At 54.0% G+C, this 17,347-nt stretch overlaps 1 protein-coding gene across 1 annotated transcript in view; it reads left to right on the forward strand.

Annotated features, from left to right (window-relative positions):
- Positions 1 to 214: 214 nt before the first annotated feature.
- Positions 215 to 17,347, forward strand: part of LOC308144106 (cullin-1-like) — an 18,463-nt gene continuing 1,330 nt past the window's right edge. The window contains 21 exon segments of the mRNA XM_080515149.1: positions 215 to 374; positions 7,241 to 7,647; positions 10,148 to 10,235; positions 10,237 to 10,323; positions 10,419 to 10,586; positions 12,132 to 12,182; positions 12,261 to 12,351; positions 12,434 to 12,597; positions 13,273 to 13,435; positions 13,532 to 13,662; positions 13,754 to 13,861; positions 14,417 to 14,523; positions 14,606 to 14,654; positions 14,810 to 14,941; positions 15,070 to 15,187; positions 15,293 to 15,369; positions 15,630 to 15,748; positions 16,367 to 16,472; positions 17,115 to 17,123; positions 17,125 to 17,163; positions 17,322 to 17,347. The exon segment at positions 17,322 to 17,347 is cut by the window's right edge and continues 16 nt beyond it. Coding sequence (XP_080371275.1) covers positions 7,508 to 7,647; positions 10,148 to 10,235; positions 10,237 to 10,323; positions 10,419 to 10,586; positions 12,132 to 12,182; positions 12,261 to 12,351; positions 12,434 to 12,597; positions 13,273 to 13,435; positions 13,532 to 13,662; positions 13,754 to 13,861; positions 14,417 to 14,523; positions 14,606 to 14,654; positions 14,810 to 14,941; positions 15,070 to 15,187; positions 15,293 to 15,369; positions 15,630 to 15,748; positions 16,367 to 16,472; positions 17,115 to 17,123; positions 17,125 to 17,163; positions 17,322 to 17,347 — 1,973 coding nt within the window. The 5' untranslated portion in view covers positions 215 to 374; positions 7,241 to 7,507.

Genomic DNA, 17,347 nt, shown 5'->3' on the forward strand with positions numbered 1-17,347 from the left:
TTCAGGGGACGCTTGTAACTTCCCGCCCCTTAATGCTAAGGCGAGTCCGTCTGACGCTCTGCAGTCCCCCTCTGTCGTTTCCGGGTAGTTCCTCTCAGTCGTTTCCCGGTAGTTCGTCCCAGTCGTCCCCCCCTCGTGGCCCCTCGAGTCGTCCCTCTGCCGTCTCCCCACCGGCGCCGTGGTTTCCTGGTGCTCCTGAACGCACCGTGATTCGGTGGCCGCGGAGTTGATCTTTGTGCGAGCGGAGCGGCGAGCGGTCGCAGTTAGCAGCGGAGACACAGACACACACGTACACGGCGGCACACACCGGCCCGGAGCCCTCTCGAAACCCCCTCGGACGGCGAGCACACGGCGACGGCGAGCCCCCTATCATGGTAAGAATCCGCCCGCGGAGCCGCCGGGTCGGAGGAGCCTTCCTCCGGCGGAGCGGCTAGCCGCGGCTAATGCTAAGCTGACTCATTATCGAGCCGCTCCTGAAGCTAAAGGCTGCCATCTTAGCGCCAGGCGCCGCGGAGGGGAGCTCCGCGCCGCGGCCGCCGCTTCCCCCGCGACCTCCGCCCCAACGCGCGCACACACCCCGGGGGAGACCGCTCGCCACCGGCGGTGTTGGTGCGGAGCTGCGGTCGGACTCCCGGGTGATCGGAGCCCGCTGTCTCAGCGGGAGCCGAGCTAACGTTAGCCCCCAGCTAACAGGCTAGCGGAGCAGCTAGCCATGTTGCGTAGCTGCGTCTGATCCCCCCCCAGCTTCGGAACCCCCCCCCCCCCCCCCACCGGGACACACGGCCTAAAGGGTCCATCCGTCCCGCCTAAAGGGTCCGGAGCTAACGGAGCGGCTCTCCCAGGTGGTGGCCCCGGCCCTGTGCGGCTCCTGACGGCCACAGTGTCAGTGGATGGAGGCTGACACGGAGCCTGTCCAGCCCGCTGCGGGGCAGCTTCTCCCGGGCTGGAGCCCCGGAGGAAGCCGCGGAGAGAAGAGCCTCCTCCGCTGGGGCTGCGCGGGTGTTGTTGACTTTCTAACCGGTCTTTTTTTTTCCACCTCAAGATCCATGAAAACTGTCAGATCCTGTTTCTAGTTTCACATGAAGCCCCACGTCTGGTTGTGGTTCTGGGTCTGGGTCTGGGTCTGGATCTGGTTCAGTCCGGATTTCATTGGCTGTAGTTGGGACAGTTGACAGAAACAGATCGAGTCTGGTGATCTGGTTCTGGTCCTTGTTCAGACACAAGCTAGTTTAGGGTCAGTCTGGTTCTGGTTCTGGTTCTGGGTTGGTGTGTGTGTGTGTGTGTGTGTGTGTTTGGTTCGTTTACAGAAACACGTGAAACCTGATCTGTTCCTGGTTCTAGTCCTCACATGGACAAACCCTCAGAACCAGACTGATGTTGTTGTTCTGACTCGTGTTGCTGTTGGTGATTAAACTCCACAAAAGACTCAGTATTCCTGAAACCAGAGTAGAAATAGAATCCGAGCTGGTTTTAATCAGGACTGGAGGGTTTTAACCTAAAACATGGTTCAAAAAGAGTTTAGAAACTATGATTTTGTGCTCCAGATAAATAAGAAAGTAAGCAACAAACTACACAACTGATTAATCTGCTTGTGTTTCTATTAACAGAAATGTTCTTTATTTTGATCACTGGGATTGATTTTAATTCAACGTTTTGCTTGATTTGAATCTGTAATGTGAGATTAGAACTTAAATCCTCCATTTGTTATAAAGTTACACCTCAGAGCTGTTTTCAAGATTGTTTTCAGTGGTTCACTGTAGAGCATCTTCCTCCTCTGACACCAGATTATAGAGCATCTTCCTCCTCTCACACCAGACTATAGAGCATCTTCCTCCTCTGACACCAGATTATAGAGCATCTTCCTCCTCTCACACCAGACTATAGAGCATCTTCCTCCTCTGACACCAGATTATAGAGCATCTTCCTCCTCTGACACCAGATTATAGAGCATCTTCCTCCTCTCACACCAGACTATAGAGCATCTTCCTCCTCTGACACCAGATTATAGAGCATCTTCCTCCTCTCACACCAGATTATAGAGCATCTTCCTCCTCTGACACCAGATTATAGAGCATCTTCCTCCCCTGACACCAGATTATAGAGCATCTTCCTCCTCTGACACCAGATTATAGAGCATCTTCCTCATCTCGCACCAGATTATAGAGCATCTTCCTCCTCTCGCACCAGATTATAGAGCATCTTCCTCCTCCCACACCAGATTATAGAGCATCTTCCTCCTCTGACACCAGATTATAGAGCATCTTCCTCCTCTGACTGACGTAATATATATATAATGTATATATAATATGACACAAGGCCGATGCTAACACGACAACGGCACAGCAATGCGAGAGATTCTTCTCTAGTTACGTTGTTCCACTGTTTTTTGAAGAAGTAACTATAATTAGATATTAACTTACAGTAACTAGTGCCACTCGTCAAAACACCGTCTCTGGTAATCTCCTGTGGAAAGTCTGGCTGAAGAGGGTTTTGTTCAGTGACTCCAGGTGACGGTCTGTATGGACATGAGACGGAGAGACAAGAGTCCAACACAAGGTTTGTCTCCTCACTGGGCTGCCAGTTGCTTTCTATTGAATGTTTATCAGCTGGCCGTGTAGGGAAACAGGAAGTGGCCTTATGCTGCTGAGTGGGACATATGGGAGACATGAGTCCCACCATAGATGCCGGAGACAGCAGGACGCTACTGGCTGAGTGTGTTTAGTTCCTCATGTCTGAAGACGTCAGGCTTCAGGTGAATACAGAGAGGTGGAGGGACGTATGGAGGGGTGGAGGGACGTATGGAGGGGTGGAGGGACGTATGGAGGGGTGGAGGGACGTATGGAGGGGTGGAGGGACGTATGGAGGGGTGGAGGGACGTATGGAGGGGTGGAGGGATGTATGGAGACATTACGGGACGTACGGAGACGTTACAGGAAGTGTGGTGACGGGACGTATGGAGACGTGGCGGGACGTACGGAGACGTTACAGGACGTGTGGTGACGGGACGTACGGAGACGTATGGAGACGTGGCGGGACGTACGGAGACGTATGGAGACGTGGCGGGACGTATGGAGACATCGCGGGACGTACGGAGACGTTACAGGACGTGTGGTGACGGGACGTACGGAGACGTATGGAGCCGTGACGGGACGTATGGAGCCGTGACGGGACGTATGGAGACGTGGCGGGACGTATGGAGACATGACGGGACGTATGGAGACATGACGGGATGTATGGAGACGTGGTAGAACGTATGGAGACGTGGCGGGACGTATGGAGACATGACGGGACGTACGGAGACATGGCGGGACGTACGGAGACGTGACGGGACGTACGGAGACGTGGCGGGACGTACGGAGACGTGGCGGGACGTACGGAGACGTGGCGGGACGTACAAAATACCAAATCCATTGTGAAAACCACTTGAATGTAAACATTTATCGTTGGTAATGAAAGGTTTCAGTGTAGAAGAGAGACTGACATGTTTAATAACTAATACAGGAATAGATAGTGTGTGTGTGTGTGTGTGTGTGTGTGTGTGTGTGTGTGTGTGTGTGTGTGTGTGTGTGTGTGTGTGTGTGTGTGTGTGTGTGTGTGTGTGTGTGTGTGTGTGTGTGTGTGTGTGTGTGTGTGTGTGTGTGTGTGTGTGTGTGTGTGTGTGTGTGTGTGTGTGTGTGTGTGTGTGTGTGTGTGTGTGTGATCTTGGGGTCAGTAAGCCAGTCCTGAGGGCCCCGGGGCCCCGCTGGTCTCCGTAAACACCAACAGGCCTGTTGACGTCCTGGTGATCGGGTGCGTCCCCCGACCTTTGACCTTCCTGTCTCGTGTGAGCGCCGCCGTGAGATTCTCCTTTCACAACAAACCTCCTCCAGACTTGTTTCCCCTTGTTGCCACGGTAACGTGGCTGCCGGGGCGATTCTAGGTCAGACATCGGGGGGGGAAACCGGAGCCTAGCGCCCCCTGGAGGGCAGCGTTCTCCCGCTTCTGTCGTCCCGCGACCACTCGCGGGTGTCGTCTGCCCCAGTTGCCATGGCAACTGCCGGGGCTGCTCAGGTGGAGCTGCCTGTTCAGAGACGAGCCGCCTGAGGTGGACTGGTGATCCGGTCCGTACGAGGAGCCGGTTGATAGAAAAGTTACCAGCTGGGAACGTTCCCGTTTCCCACTTCATGGTGTTCACGTGACAACAACAAACATGGCCGCCACGAGCGGGGCTGTTCTCGTGATGTGAACTTTTCCTCTGAATATTTCCCACAATGACTCAAACTCTTGGTTCACAGCTGCAGTGCAGCTCGTCGACTCGGCGCTCACGCACAACTTTCATCACGTTTTAGGCGTCAAAACTGAACTTTTTTTTTTTAAAGGCTCCCAAGGTGCAACTTATTGAAACTGTGGCGCTGTACTAACCAGTAGTTCTGCACATGCTCAGTAGAGCCAATCAGAGCAAGGTTTCCCCTGTCGTGTCCTGACTCCGTCCTTATTCTGCTGGACTTGGTGCTTTTATTTTGACATCTGGTGGCAGAGCGCTACCTGCTGGGATCACATTTCTGCGTTGCTCTGCTAACATTGCACGTTGCTGCGTTGCTTTGCTAACATTGCACATTGCTGTGTTGCTCTGCTAGCATTGCTGTGTTGCTCTGCTAACATTGCTGTGTTGTTCTGCTAACATTGCTGTGTTGCTCTGCTAACATTACACATTGCTGTGTTGCTCTGCTAACATTGCTGTGTTGCTCTGCTAACTTTGCACATTGCTGTGTTGCTCTGCTAACATTGCTGTGTTGCTCTGCTAACTTTGCACGTTGCTGTGTTGCTCTGCTAACATTGCTGTGTTGCTCTGCTAACTTTGCACGTTGCTGTGTTGCTCTGCTAACATTGCACGTTGCTCTGCTAACTTTGCACGTTGCTTTGTGGCGTTTTGAGTGTAAAACAGTCCAAACAGCAACATGTTGTCGTGAACAGTAGGACAGTGCCGCTACGCTAGCCGTAATGTTCTCCTGGTGTGTGTGTGTGTGTGTGTGTGTGTGTGTGTGTGTGTGTGTGTGTGTGTGTGTGTGTGTGTGTGTGTGTGTGTGTGTGTGTGTGTGTGTGTGTGTGTGTGTGTGTGTGTGTGTGTGTGTGTGTGTGTGTGTGTGTGTGTGTGTGTGTGTGTGTGTGTGTAACATTGGTGAAACCAGGTGTTTCCACTGAGTCGTCGTGTCGACAGGCCCCGAGTCCAAACCATTGTTTGTTTGTTGTTGTTGTTGTGACGTTGCTCCGACCGGCCCTCACTGTGCCGTCGGGTCCTCGGGAGTCCAGTCCTGGTCTCTGGACGCCGCTGCAGCTTCTAAATATAGCAGCTGCAGCTTTTCAGGACTCCTCAGAAATACGTTTTCATACGTGAGACACATGAACCCTCAGAGCAGCTTCACCTCCGTAGCGTTCTACCTTTTTCATCTTGAGCTCCCCCAGTCCCTGATTGTTGATTCTTGTTTCCACAACGTTGGAAAGTTCCTCCTGTTATTCACGTCTATATAATCAACCCTGTGTTTGATGTTGTCCATCACTGTCTCCCTGAGGACAGTGATGGACAACATGGAGGACATCAGTCTGTCCTGGTCACACGGTCGTTGACGTGTCTTGTGTTCTCTGCCGGCGACGTTCTGTCTGCTCAACGTCGGACGGGTGAAATCTGAACTGTGTCCATGTCGTGTTCTTCTACGTCGCCTCCGTCGCTTTGTTGTGTCTGTCTGCAAACCTGAGACGTTAGCGGCTGCTAGCGCGGCTGCTAGCGCGGCGGGAAACCAGGTAAAGTAGCGACTCTTGCATCGTAAACCTTCTGGTGCACAACACAGGGAAATGTCCCACAGTCTCCTGGTAGAGCCCCACCCCTGACAGCACGGCTTCGAGGGTGGAGTTCGATAGCAACTAGCGACCTTCGCTAGCTTTCATGGCGGCATCAAGATTTGTCATTTCGGGTCTCGATGTCGTTGTTTTTAATAAAATAAAAGGCCGTTTTTAGTTGACGTGGTTTGACTGGATTGGCAGTTTGTCACTTTTGACACGTGGGCTTTTAGTTTGAAAACCCCACGTCACGGTTTTCCCGGAGGACCCCTTTCCTCAAAACCGTCCTAAATATAGCCGTGTGCTCTTCGCGTCCCGTGTTTCCGTCGCCACATTCCAGACACCTCTGACCCACTTAGCAGACGCTAGGGCGTCCGGCGCTGCCCGGGCCGTTGAGCAGAGGGAGGCTGGGCGACGGTTCTGGTCCACTGGGCCGCCTAGCGGGGTTCCTGTCACCGTCACAGAGGAAGTTACAGCCTCCTGGTCCTGGTCGTCACGGTGCAGCAGCATGGTTGTGTGTGACGCCTCTGAACCGCTGCAGCAGGGGCCTGCTGAAGTGGACTAATCTGTCATTAGCCGGGTGGCGTCAGGTGACCAGGTCAGGTGACCAGGTCAGGTGATCAGGTTAGGTGACTGGGTCAGGTGATCATGTCAGGTGATCGGGTTAGGTGACCGGGTTAGGTGACCGGGTTAGGTGACCAGGTCATGTGACCAGGTCATGTGACCAGGTCAGGTGACCAGGTCAGGTGATCAGGTCAGGTGACCAGGTCAGGTGACCAGGTTAGGTGACCAGGTTAGGTGACCGGGTCATGTGACCAGGTCATGTGACCAGGTCAGGTGACCAGGTCAGGTGGCCAGGTCAGGTGACCAGGTTAGGTGACCAGGTTAGGTGACCAGGTTAGGTGACCGGGTCATGTGACCAGGTCATGTGACCAGGTCAGGTGACCAGGTCAGGTGGCCAGGTTAGGTGACCAGGTTAGGTGACCAGGTCAGGTGATCAGGTTAGGTGATCAGGTCATGTGACCAGGTTAGGTGACCAGGTCATGTGACCAGGTTAGGTGATCAGGTCAGGTGATCAGGTCAGGTAACCAGGTCAGGTGATAAAGTGGACCGGAGGCGGGGTCACCTGGACAGGTGACACCAAGGCTCTTACTCTGACAGGAATCTGGACGACGACCTCTTAAAATGTGTTTTATATTGAAATCAACTGGTCTAGTTTAAAAGTTTGAAATGTTTATTTTTTTTAACCGTTTCATGGATTATTGAAGTAATGGTGACGACATGTGTCATTGACGTGGTTGTGACGAGCAGTGCTGCCACCTGCTGGTCAGTCCTGGTGTTGCGCCTTCCTCTGCCTCACTGCTGCCCCCCGGTGGAGACGTCCAGGCCAGCAGTCTGACCACAGCCTGTCTCACCTCCTCCACAGGTCACCTGGTGAAGACCGTCCAGGCTCTCAGCGGGAGGCGTGGCAGCGTTCAGCGCCCCCTAGGCCTGCGGAGCGGGTACTGCACCCCCCCTCCACCCCCCCCCCGGCCTCAACCACCGAACCAGCCCAGCACCCCCCCGAGGCGCCGCCGCCGCCAGATGGACCAGACACTGTGAGGGCCGAGCCAGCCAGGACCCCCGATCGAGCCAGGAGAGCGGAGGCGGAGGGGCGGGACAGGGAGGACAGGGAGGACAGGGACACGCCGCCATGTCGTCCAACAGGAACCCCAACCCCCACGGACTGAAACAGATAGGCCTGGACCAGATCTGGGACGACCTGCGGGCGGGAATCCAGCAGGTCTACACGCGGCAGAGCATGGCCAAGTCGCGCTACATGGAACTCTACACGTATCCTGTGAGGGCCAGCAGGGGGCGTGGTGCACACACACACACACACACACACACACACACACACACACAGCAGTTTGCAGTCGGCACGCCTTCTTGTCGTCTGATTGGCTAACGTCCAGGACGGACAGCTGGACACGTTCTTGTGTCCTCCGTGTTTGGTGACGGCGTCCTGGAGGAGTTTTTCTGAGGCGTAGTTACCGTGTTGGTCCACCGGCGGGCGCTGCTGCTTGATTTAGAAATAAAAGCACACATCAACACTGTTCTAGTGGACTGACCACCAGGCTGGGTTGTTGCTATGGTGACTGTCAAAATAAAACCACCACGTTGGACTGTTATTAGTGACTGTCAAAATAAAACCACCACGTTGGACCGTTATTTCCGTGACTTGTCAAAATAAAACCACCATGTTGGACTGTTATTACAGTGACTTGTCAAAATAAAACCACCATGTTGGACCGTTATTACAGTGACTTGTCAAAATAAAAGTACCAAGTTGGACTGTTACTACAGTGATTGTCAAAATAAAGCCATGTTAGACTGTTGTTACAGTGACTTGTCAAAATAAAAGTACCAAGTTGGACTGTTATTATGGTGACTTGTCAAAATAAAAGTACCAAGTTGGACTGTTATTATGGTGACTGTCAAAATAAAACCACCACGTTAGACTGTTATTACAGTGACTGTCAAAATAAAACCACCACGTTAGACTGTTATTACAGTGACTGTCAAAATAAAACCACCACATTGGACTGCTATTACCGTGACTTGTCAAAATAAAAGTACCAAGTTGGACTGTTATTACGGTGACTTGTCAAAATAAAACCACCATGTTGGACTGTTATTACCGTGACTTGTCAAAATAAAACCACCAAGTTGGACTGTTATTACAGTGACTGTCAAAATAAAAGCACCAAGTCCCGGGAAAACGTGGCCTGGGAGTCACGACCCCAGGAGGAGTCTTTGTTCTGATTGGCTCTACAGAGCATGTGCAGAACTGCTGGTCTCTACTGAGCATGTGCAGAACTGCTGGTCTCTACTGAGCATGTGCAGAACTCCTGGTTCCCACCAATAGTTGGCAGCGTTTTCAGAAAGTGGCGCCCACAAGGCAGTTGCGGTCTCGTCGCTTTTGCAAAAGTTGTGGCGCCGAGTGCCGTCGTCACGCTGCGTTTTCACTTGAGATCGCTCCTCCATGTTTGTTGGACTAAAGCCGTGGTTCCACTTCCTGTTTCTCCTGCTGCTGATTGGTCAGTGAGGATCACTGCTCCGGACCGGCCCACTGTGTTGAAATGTAAACCTGTTGTTGTTGTTGTTGTTTACATGTGCCGCTTTGCTCAACGTTGTCGCGACACAACAAGACGCTGCTCTCAGGAACAGGAGGAGGAGCTAGCTCAGGATGACGCGGCGCCTGTCCTTCAGTCAGACTTGAGGCCTGGTGGTGGTGGTTGTTGTTGTTGTTGTTGTTGTTGTTGTTGTTGTTTACAGGTGGTCACAGACCTGAGTTCTACCGTTGCAGCTCCTCAGAGCCGGGATCCTCCTCCGGAGGAGGAGGAGGAGGAGGAGTGCAGCATTCCTCACGTTCTCACTCAGGACGCTACACGCTCACACCGGGGGAATGTGGTGATGGGGGGGGGGGGGTCGGTCGCCCTCCCGTTACCATGGCAACCACTTTATTATGCTGTTATTTACTCAACGGTGGAACTTTTGGACAATGCTGGGGCTGTGTTGTCATTCCTCCCAGTGTCTATTCTTCTGGACCAGGTGCTCTAATTTTGACAGTCACTGTAATAACAATCCAACTTGGTAATTTTATTTTGACAGTCACTGTGATAACAATCCAACTTGGTGGTTTTATTTTGACAGTCATCATGATAACAATCCAACTTGGTGGTTTTATTTTGACAGTCACTGTAATAACAATCCAACTTGGTGGTTTTATTTTGACAGTCATCATGATAACAATCCAACTTGGTGGTTTTATTTTGACAGTCACTGTAATAACAATCCAACTTGGTGGTTTTATTTTGACAGTCTCCGTGTTAAAAATGCAACTTGGTGGTTTTATTTTGACAGTCACTGTGATAACAATCCAACTTGGTGGTTTTATTTTGACAGTCACTGTGATAACAATCCAACTTCATGGTCTGTCCACTAGAGTGTGTGTGTGTGTGTGTGTGTGTGTGTGTGTGTGTGTGTGTGTGTGTGTGTGTGTGTGTGTGTGTGTGTGTGTGTGTGTGTGTGTGTGTGTGTGTGTGTGTGTGTGTGTGTGTGTGTGTGTGTGTGTGTGTGTGTGTGTGTGTGTGTGTGTGTGTGTGTGTGTGTGTGTGTGTTCTCATTACAACAGCAGCACCAACTAGTGGAGGAACATTAAAGCAACTTTTCCAGAACGTTTCCGTCTAAACAGGAAACGTTCCTGAAACTAGAAGTAGTTTTCCTCTGGAGACGCCAGATGTTTCCAGATGTTCCCCTGCCGGTCGTTGCACCTTAACGCCGGCGCCAGACATGTATATAACTACTGTACCAGCGTCCACCAGTCCAGCCAGGGCCGCGGCTCCGTGCCGCCGGCCAAACCCTCCAAAAAGTCCCAACACCCCCGGGGGGGCGCAGTTTGTGGGCCTGGAGCTCTACAAGCGCCTCAAGGAGTTCCTGAAGAACTACCTGACCAGCCTGCTGAAGGTGGGCACACACACACACACACACACACTCCTCCCCCTACTCCCCCCCCGGTCCTAAACTGACCCCCCCCCCCCCCCCCCCCCCCCCCCCCGCAGGACGGCGAGGACCTGATGGACGAGTGCGTGCTGAAGTTCTACACGCAGCAGTGGGAGGACTACCGCTTCTCCAGCAAGGTCCTGAACGGGATCTGTGCCTACCTCAACCGCCACTGGGTCCGCCGGGAGTGTGACGAGGGCCGCAAGGGCATCTACGAGATCTACTCGGTAGGGGGGCCGACACCTGCACCTGCACCTGCACTACATGTCCACCTGCACCTACACCTACACCTACACCTGCACCTACACCTACATGTCCACCTGCACCTGCACCTACACCTACACCTGCACCTGCACCTACACTTGCACCTGCACCTACACCTGCACCTACATGTCCACCTGCACCTACACCTACATGTCCACCTGCACCTACACCTACACCTACACCTGCACCTACACCTACATGTCCACCTGCACCTGCACCTACACCTACACCTACACCTGCACCTACACCTACACCTACACCTGCACCTGCACCTACACCTACACCTACACCTGCACCTGCACCTGCACCTACACCTACACTTGCACCTGCACCTACACCTACATGTCCACCTACACCTACACCTACATGTCCACCTCACCTGCACCTACATGTCCACCTACACCTACATGTCCACCTACACCTGCACCTACACCTACATGTCCACCTGCACCTACACCTACACCTACATGTCCACCTACACCTGCACCTACACCTACACCTACACTTGCACCTGCACCTACACCTACATGTCCACCTACACCTACATGTCCACCTACACCTGCACCTGCACCTACACCTACATGTCCACCTACACCTACACCTACATGTCCACCTACACCTGCACCTACACCTACATGTCCACCTACACCTGCACCTACATGTCCACCTGCACCTGCACCTACACCTACACCTACATGTCCACCTGCACCTACACCTACACCTACACCTGCACCTACATGTCCACCTGCACCAACACCTACACCTACACGTCCACCTACACCTGCACCTACATGTCCACCTGCACCTACACCTGCACCTGCACCTACACCTACACCTGCACCTACATGTCCACCTGCACCTACACCTACACCTACACCTGCACCTACATGTCCACCTGCACCTGGTTCCACCTGCAGTACGTGTGTGGCCACCGGGTGGTGCCAGTGGCAGCGACGCCTGGCCTCCAGGAGGAAGTCCACGTTCTCACTTTAACCTTCTCGTTTATTTTAAATTTTTTCTATTTAAAGCTACAGGAAATGTTTTTTTAGTCTCCAAACTCAAAATAGAAACAAGCAGCCTGATTTTTTATTTTTTTAAATGTTTTTTTTATTGGACGATCAAACAAGTTTCATCACGTACGTTTTTGGGACAAAATTATTTTCCTTTATTTTTTTGTTTTTTTTATTTAAACCCAACAAAAACAAGACTCATCCCCTTGAAACAAGAAACAAGATTAACAACAATAATATAGTTATAAAAATAACAATAATCAAAAGTAAACAAACAAGATTTTTCAAGAGTTTTCTACTTCTGACATGAAAAAGAGGGATGATTGTAAAGTTTTGATTTTCTCTCTGGTTTCTTTTGTGTTTCTCTGTTTAATTAAGTAACTTTATACGAGTTTTTCCCAAATAAAGAACTCGATACAAAGACTTTAGTGATAAAATACCTGAAGGAGACTCAGATCAGCCTTGATGTGACCTTTGACCTCCTGCTCTCCTCCCCAGCTGGCCCTGGTCACCTGGAGGGAGTGTTTGTTCCGGCCCCTCAACAAGCAGGTGTGTTGCCCCCCCCCCTCACCCCCCCCCCCCCACCCCCCCAGTAGGTGTGTTCACCTGTGCTGTTCCGTGTTCCAGGTAACCAACGCCGTCCTCAAGCTGATCGAGAGGGAGCGGAACGGCGAGACCATCAACACCCGCCTCATCAGCGGCGTGGTGCAGTCGTACGGTACGTCCTGCCCACACGCCCGGGGGGTGGCGGGGGAGGGGTCACACACACCTGACTTCACTGGCTCCTCCCCCTCCTGCAGTGGAGCTCGGGCTCAACGAGGAGGACGCCTTCGCCAAAGGCCCCACGCTGTCGGTGTACAAGGAGTACTTTGAGTGTCAGTTCCTGACCGACACGGAGCGGTTCTACACCCGGGAGAGCACCGAGTTCCTGCAGCAGAACCCCGTCACCGAGTACATGAAGAAGGTCGCCACACACACTCTCACACACTCACGTTGTAGGGGTGGTTGCCATGGCAACGTCTTCCAAGTGGGGAAAAGGGAAACCTTTGGTAGCGTTTTCAGTGTTTCACACCTCAACGCTCCTCGGAGCCGCTGGACACGAAGCTTTTTGTTTTTCCAACCGGCCCTCGAGGGGGAACTTTGTGAAAATGCTGTGTCATGGTTTCCGGAATGGTGCTGAGTCATCGTTTCCGGAACGTGCTGAGTCATCGTTTCCGGAACGTGCTGAGTCATCGTTTCCGGAACGTGCTGAGTCATCGTTTCCGGAACGGTGCCGCGTCATGGTTTACAGAACGGTGCCGCGTCATGGTTTACAGAACGGTGCCGTGTCATGGTTTGCTGAACGGTGCCGCATCATGGTTTGCTGACCGGTGCCGCGTCATGGTTTACAGAACGGTGCCGTGTCATGGTTTGCTGAACGGTGCCGCGTCATGGTTTGCTGAACAGTGCCGCGTCATGGTTTTACCAAACGGTGCCGCGTCATGGTTTACAGAACGGTGCCGTGTCATGGTTTACCAAACGGTGCCGCGTCGGCAGGAAACTGCTCTGAAACGAAAAAGCAAAAAAAATGTCTTTTCACTTGAAAACGGGATCAAAGTCGTGGTTTATTAAGTGTGTGTGTGTGTGTGTGTGTGTGCAGGCGGAGGCGCGCCTCCTGGAGGAGCAGCGCCGGGTGCAGGTCTACCTCCATGAGTCCACGCAGGACGAGCTGGCCAGGAAGTGTGAGCAGGTCCTGATCGAGAAGCACCTGGAGATCTTCCACACCGAGTTCCAGAACCTGCTGGACGCCGACAAGAACGAAGGTCAGTCAGTCGCACGCCACGTTTTTCGGGCGGGGCTCCTCCTCCTCCTCCATCGGGCTAAACACCCCCCCCTCTCCCCCCCACCCTCCTCCTCAGACCTGGGCCGGATGTACAACCTGGTCTCCCGGATCACAGACGGTCTGGGGGAGCTGAAGAAGCTCCTGGAGACCCACATCCACAACCAGGGCCTGGCCGCCATCGAGAAGTGTGGCGAGGCGGCGCTCAACGTAAGTCCTGGCGGCCCCCGGGGTTACCGTGGCAACCGGTGGTCTCACCGTAGTCAACTGCTGAAGTTCCCTGAATGTGCTCCTTGTCCAGGACCCCAAAGTCTACGTCCAGACCACCCTGGACGTCCACAAGAAGTACAACGCCTTGGTCATGTCTGCCTTCAACAACGACGCCGGCTTCGTGGCCGCGCTCGACAAGGTCTGTCTGTCTGTCTGTCTGTCTGTCTGTCTCTGTCTCTGTCTCTGTCTCTGTCTCTGTCTGTCTGTGTCTCTGTCTGTCTGTGTCTCGGTACAAAAACCAACTAGTGAGGAAAGATCACAGAGATGGAAGAGTCACAGTGCATTGTCCTTCGTCCTCCCCTGTCCTCCTCTGTCCTCTTCCGTCATCCTCTGTCCTCCTCCATCCTCCCCCGTCCTCCCCTGTCCTCCTCCATCCTCCCCTGTCCTCCTCCATCCTCCCCTGTCCTCCTCCATCCTCCCCTGTCCTCCTCCATCCTCCCCCGTCTTCCTCCGTCCTCCTCTGTCATCCTCTGTCCTCCCCCGTCTTCCTCCGTCCTCCTCTGTCATCCTCTGTCCTCCTCCATCCTCCCCCGTCCTCCCCTGTCCTCCTCCATCCTCCCCCGTCCTCCCCTGTCCTCCTCCATCCTCCCCCGTCCTCCCCTGTCCTCCTCCATCCTCCTCTGTCATCCTCTGTCATCCTCTGTCCTCCTCCATCCTCCTCTGTCCCCCCCTGTCCCCCCCGTCTGTCCCCCAGGCCTGCGGTCGCTTCATCAACAACAACGCCGTCACCAGGATGGCCCAGTCGTCCAGCAAGTCCCCGGAGCTGCTGGCCAGATACTGTGACTCTCTGCTGAAGAAGAGGTGAGTCTCCGTCCAGCAGGACTCCTCCTGCTCCTCCTGCTCCTCCTCCTCCTCCTCCTGACTCCTGTTGTCTCCTCCTCAGCTCCAAAAACCCCGAGGAGGCGGAGCTTGAGGACACACTCAACCAAGTGGTGAGCTGCAGCGCCGCCTCGTCCTCTCTGCTCCTGCTGTCGCCGTGGAAACGGACCTCGTTTTTCACAACTAGAGAAGCGGGAATGAGGGGAAACGATGTGTTTTGACGGAGGAGGTCCCGGCCTGGGTGGTGCTCACTGCTCCTGTCTTCCAGATGGTGGTGTTCAAGTACATCGAGGACAAAGACGTGTTCCAGAAGTTCTACGCCAAGATGCTCGCCAAGCGCCTCGTCCACCAGAACAGCGCCAGCGACGACGCCGAGGCCAGCATGATCTCTAAACTGAAGGTACGGCGAGGACGACCTGTCCCCCTGTTGCTGAGGGACAGGACCTGACTGTCTTACTCCTCCTCCTCCTCCTCCTCCTCCTCCTCTTCCCCCTCTTTCTCTTCCTCCTCCTCCTCCTCCTCCTCCAGCAAGCCTGTGGTTTCGAGTACACGTCTAAACTCCAGAGGATGTTCCAGGACATCGGAGTGAGCAAAGACCTGAACGAGCAGTTCAAGAAGCATCTGACCAACTCGGAACCTCTGGACCGTCAGTGCACACACACACACACACACACACACACACACACACACACACACACACACACACACACACACAGTGACTGTAGGACTCATTGTGATTCTCCCCCTCCAGTGGACTTCAGCATCCAGGTCTTGAGCTCCGGGTCGTGGCCTTTCCAGCAGTCCTGTACCTTCGCTCTGCCGTCTGAGGTGTGTGTGTGTGTGTGTGTGTGTGTGTGTGTGGGGGGGGGGGGGGGGGGGGGGGGGAGGCCTGGGGGGGACAACATAGAGCTAAAGTTCTTAAAGGTCACATAGATGATGTGTGTCAAACGAGTGACTTCAGTTAGAGTTTGACCTGCGAAGCAACAGAAAATACTGAGGATCCACTCTAGTGTGTGTGTGTGTGTGTGTGTGTGTGTGTGTGTGTGTGCGTGTGCGTGCGTGCGTGTGTGTGTGTGCGTGTCCCGCAGCTGGAGAGAAGCTACCAGCGCTTCACAGCGTTCTACGCCAGCAGACACAGCGGCAGGAAGCTCACCTGGCTGTACCACCTGTCCAAAGGAGAGCTGGTCACCAACTGCTTCAAGAACAGGTGAGTAGTGTCACTGTGTGACCACCGGGGGCGCTGCAGTGTCACTGTGTGACCACCGGGGGCGCTGCAGTGTCTCTGTGTGACCACCGGGGGCGCTGCAGTGTCACTGTGTGACCACCGGGGGCGCTGCAGTGTCACTGTGTGACCACCGGGGGCGCTGCAATGTCACTGTGTGACCACCGGGGGCGCTGCAGTGTCACTGTGTGACCACCGGGGGCGCTGCAATGTCACTGTGTGACCACCGGGGGCGCTGCAGTGTCGCGGTGTGACCACCGGGGGCGCTGCAGTGACTCTGTGTGACCACCGGGGGCGCTGCAGTGACTCTGTGTGACCACCGGGGGCGCTGCAATGTCACTGTGTGACCACCGGGGGCGCTGCAGTGTCGCTGTGTGACCACCGGGGGCGCTGCAGTGACTCTGTGTGACCACCGGGGGCGCTGCAGTGACTCTGTGTGACCACCGGGGGCGCTGCAATGTCGCTGTGTGACCACCGGGGGGCGCTGCAGTGTCGCTGTGTGACCACCGGGGGCGCTGCAGTGACGCGGTGTGACCACCGGGGGCGCTGTTGGGCGGTGGTGAGGTGGTGGGGTTGGGAGCTGACGGTGCTGCTGCTCTGCAGGTACACCCTGCAGGCCTCCACCTTCCAGATGGCCATCCTGCTGCAGTACAACACCGAGGACAGCTACACCGTGCAGCAGCTGACTGACAGCACGCAGATCAAGACCGTGAGCTCGCCATGACATCATGACATCATGACGCCATGACTCACCTCACCATGACGCCATGACACGTCTCACCATGACACGGCAGTCCTCACTATGACATAGCAGTTCTCACCATGACAGCAGTTCTCACCATGATGCAGCAGTTCTCACCATGACTCGGCAGTTCTCACCATGACACAGCAGTTCTCACCATGACACAGCAGTTCTCACCATGACACAGCAGTTCTCACCATGACACGCCTCACCGTGATGACACAGCAGTTCTCATCATGACACAGCAGTTTCTCATCATGACACAGCAGTTCTCACCATAACTCAGCAGTTCTCACCATGACACAGCAGTCCTCACCATGATGCACCTCACCATGACTCAGCAGTTCTCACCATGACACAGCAGTTCTCACCATGACACGCCTCACCGCCATGACACAGCAGTTCTCACCATAACTCAGAAGTTCTCACCATGACACAGCAGTCCTCACCATGACTCAGCAGTTCTCACCATGACACGCCTCACCGCCATGACACAGCAGTCCTCACCATGACACAGCAGTCCTCACCATGACTCAGCAGTTCTCACCATGACACAGCAGTTCTCACCATGACTCAGCAGTTCTCACCCCCACCCCCACTGTGTTCCAGGACATCCTGGGTTCAGGTCCTGCAGATCCTGCTGAAGTCCAAACTGCTGGTGAGTCTCCTGCTGTTCCTCCTCTGGCCACTGGGGGGCGTGAACCATGTGACCCTCAGTGTGTGTGTGTGTGTGTGTGTGTGTGTGTGTGTGTGTGTGTGTGTGTGTGTGTGTGTGTGTGTGTGTGTGTGTGTGTGTGTGTGTGTGTGTGTGCTCAGGTGTTGGAGGACGAGAACGCCAACGT

This window comes from Blennius ocellaris (assembly GCF_963422515.1).
Source record: "Blennius ocellaris genome assembly, chromosome: 19".
NCBI classification, from domain to species: Eukaryota; Metazoa; Chordata; class Actinopteri; order Blenniiformes; family Blenniidae; genus Blennius; species Blennius ocellaris.